The sequence below is a fragment of the Metarhizium album genome (genome assembly GCF_000804445.1).
Source record: "Metarhizium album ARSEF 1941 chromosome Unknown scaffold_6, whole genome shotgun sequence".
NCBI lineage: Eukaryota > Fungi > Ascomycota > Sordariomycetes > Hypocreales > Clavicipitaceae > Metarhizium > Metarhizium album.
The window spans coordinates 1,225,383-1,228,278 of NW_024467580.1; the positions used below are offsets into that span (position 1 = coordinate 1,225,383).

Here is a 2,896-nt window from a genome sequence, read left to right on the forward strand (position 1 = left end):
GATATTAAGACACCCTCAATAGTCTCTCGGCTGGCACAAATCGTACGTTCCTATCTCTCATTTAGCAGTTCAACAGTCCAAAGACACAGCATGCTAATTATAATCTATTCAGCTTAGCAGAATCAGAGGTCAGCGACGTCAACGTCACGATGAACTGCCCAAAGTGCGGTATACCGCGGGTTGAAATTGTGGAAGAATCTTGCGGTCTTAGAAACGGTGCAATTCTGTTTCATAGCTGAGCTCATATCACATCAATATCTGTTATTATTCCCCCAGTGTATAACACCAAATACTCTCAACGTCGTCGGGACATGTGTCACATCACAAGGTTTATACCTGCTCTCTCTCGCCTGGTCGTTGAAGCCACTGCAGCAGCTTCTCATCGACACTTGGCCATCTCGAGAGATTATAATAACACCGCCAAAACTGTAATCCCTCATTCCAATCCTCCATATGCTCACGCAATCGTTCCTTCCACGAACGGTCATCCTCACTATCGACAATCGCAGTAGAGACAAATTCCCACCAAGCCGGAAAGTACCCACTACTTTCCCAATCAACAATTCCCGTAACGCTGCCGTTTTGAACAATAATGTTCTTTGAAGTCAGGTCGCCATGGGTAAAGGTGTACGGCTGGGCCGATGGCATGCGTCGTCTCAAAAGGTCTTGAAGGTCTTGCGGCGCGTTCTTTAAAGCCTTGGCCATCTCATACCAGAGGTGTTCGTCAGAGGTTAAAGGGCCATGGGGGATTCCATAGCCGTCCCGAAACAGAAATGCCGAGTATACGGGCTGTTCGTTAATACTTTGTATTCTCGTTGAGCAGAGAGTCCGAAGTTGATGGAGATATTCAACTGTCTGCTTGGCGTAACCATCCTTATCACTTTCAGACAAGTTTGGCCAAACCTCACTGAGCGGTGTGCCGGGTATGCGTTCCGTGATCAAGAAGTGACGACCCCGGTCGTTCCAATCATCGACCACAACGGGAACAGGTATGGTTGTATTTACGCGGACGAATCGAAGATTCTCGGCTTCTGAATTCGGAGGATGGCTAGACCTGTCTTTAACAATTCTCTGCGAGCCAACTTCCCAAGTTGCCCGATCACCGACGGCATAGAAAATTTTGACATTGCTTTGATAGCCACAAGAATCTTGACGCTCGGTGGTCCAGCTGCATGCAGCACATGGTACTTGGGCACTCGACATATCTAATTAGACACGAAAGGATGCGGATACTGGCGGTGCGATGAGAGGAAAGCTCTGAGTGTCGTCTGGGGAGTTGATTAAGCGCTTTTCGTGCAGTTGGTGGAATTTGTTTGCGGCTGGCGGTGTAGTAAATATTGTCTGTATTTAGACTAAAGCAAAGAGTAGTAAATAATAATTAATTTTAATTAAATTCTAACTTATAATATAGTATATATACTTATTATTTATATTTATATAGTAAAAAATCTTACTAACTTTAATAATAAAATTTCTTTATATATTAAATTTATAGTTAAAAAAAATAAGCTAATATTTATCTCTTTTTTTATTAATATACTACTTAAATACTTTCTAGTTTAAAATTTAATTTAAGTTAATTCTAAAAGTATTTAAAATAAATTCTAAAGAAAATACTTATAAAATCTTTATATTATAATATTATTTAGTTATTAAAGTTTAGTTTAATAAAAAATAAAATATAAAGAAAATTTTTTTTGTTAAGAACTAGCTTTATAAGCTACTGTATGTAAGCATTACTAGTATTAACTATAAACTTAAGGAGAGAAAAGAGGGAAAGAAGAAGCTCTTTATTTCCTCTTTTTCTTTTATTATATATATATAAGTTTAATATATATTTAAAGTATGCTTAATAAAGCACTAATATAGTGCTTTATACTTACTTAAGCTTATAGCTTAAGTTTATTATATACTCTTCTTCTAGTAGGTTTATTTATATTACTACTATATAGTAGAGATAGATATATAGTATAAATCTCTCTAGTAACTATATATTTCTACTCTATATTTTTTATATATAGTATATACTTAATATACCTCTACTTTATAAATAGTTTATTAACTTTATACTACTTATTTTTATTATTTTCCTCTTAATAAGTATTACTAATACTTCTTTTATACTACTAAAAAATTTTTATTTCTAAAGATTACTACTACTATATCTGCCTTCTTTTTTTATATTACTTCTATATTACTTCTGCTATTCTAAGTATAATATAGTATATTTTATATACTTAATTTAGTTTTAAAGAGTCTACTACTAGTATGCTCTCTCTTCTGCCTTTACTGTCTTTACTACTATACTATAATACTTACTATATAGATAAGTATACTATAGAAAGCAACTTTAATAATAATAACTAATAACTTCTTTAATAAAGAGAAAGTTTTAAAAATATATATATTATATTAATATAAGCTTATTAATACTAACTTTAATAGTTATATTTCTAGCTTTACTATAGCTTATAAGTAGTACTATAAAACTTATAAAAAGTATATTTAAAAAGTATATCTTTATACTTTAAACTTTAAGCTATACTACTAATAAAAGAAAGTATAGTAAATTATAAATACTAGTAGATATATTATATTTACTATATATAAAAAGTCTAATAAAAGCTTTAATATATATACTAAATTTTCTATGTAGTTTAATTCTATAACTAAAAAGTTTAATATATTATTAAAGTAGGCCTATATTGCCTCTAGTTCTATCTACTCTTTATATACGCTAGCTAATTTGTTCTCTAGTAATATAAGCACTAGCGCTAATTTGCAGGCGCTAGCACTTACTAGCGCATTAATGCCCTTCTACTATAGGCATATGCTGCTCTCTAACTAGTAGATGCTAGTAAATTTTTTCTAGAGCTAAGCTACTATAGCTTAGAAT

The 2,896-nt window shown here is 32.7% G+C and overlaps 1 protein-coding gene across 1 annotated transcript; it reads right to left on the reverse strand.

Moving 5' to 3' along the window:
- Window positions 1-330: 330 nt before the first annotated feature.
- Window positions 331-1,203, reverse strand: MAM_03470 (Protein kinase-like domain protein; the record flags this gene model as incomplete). Its single annotated transcript, XM_040822269.1, has 1 exon — window positions 331-1,203. The coding sequence occupies one exon, from the start codon at window positions 1,201-1,203 to the stop codon at window positions 331-333; it is 873 nt and encodes a 290-aa protein (XP_040680074.1).
- Between the last annotated feature and the right edge of the window lie 1,693 nt (window positions 1,204-2,896).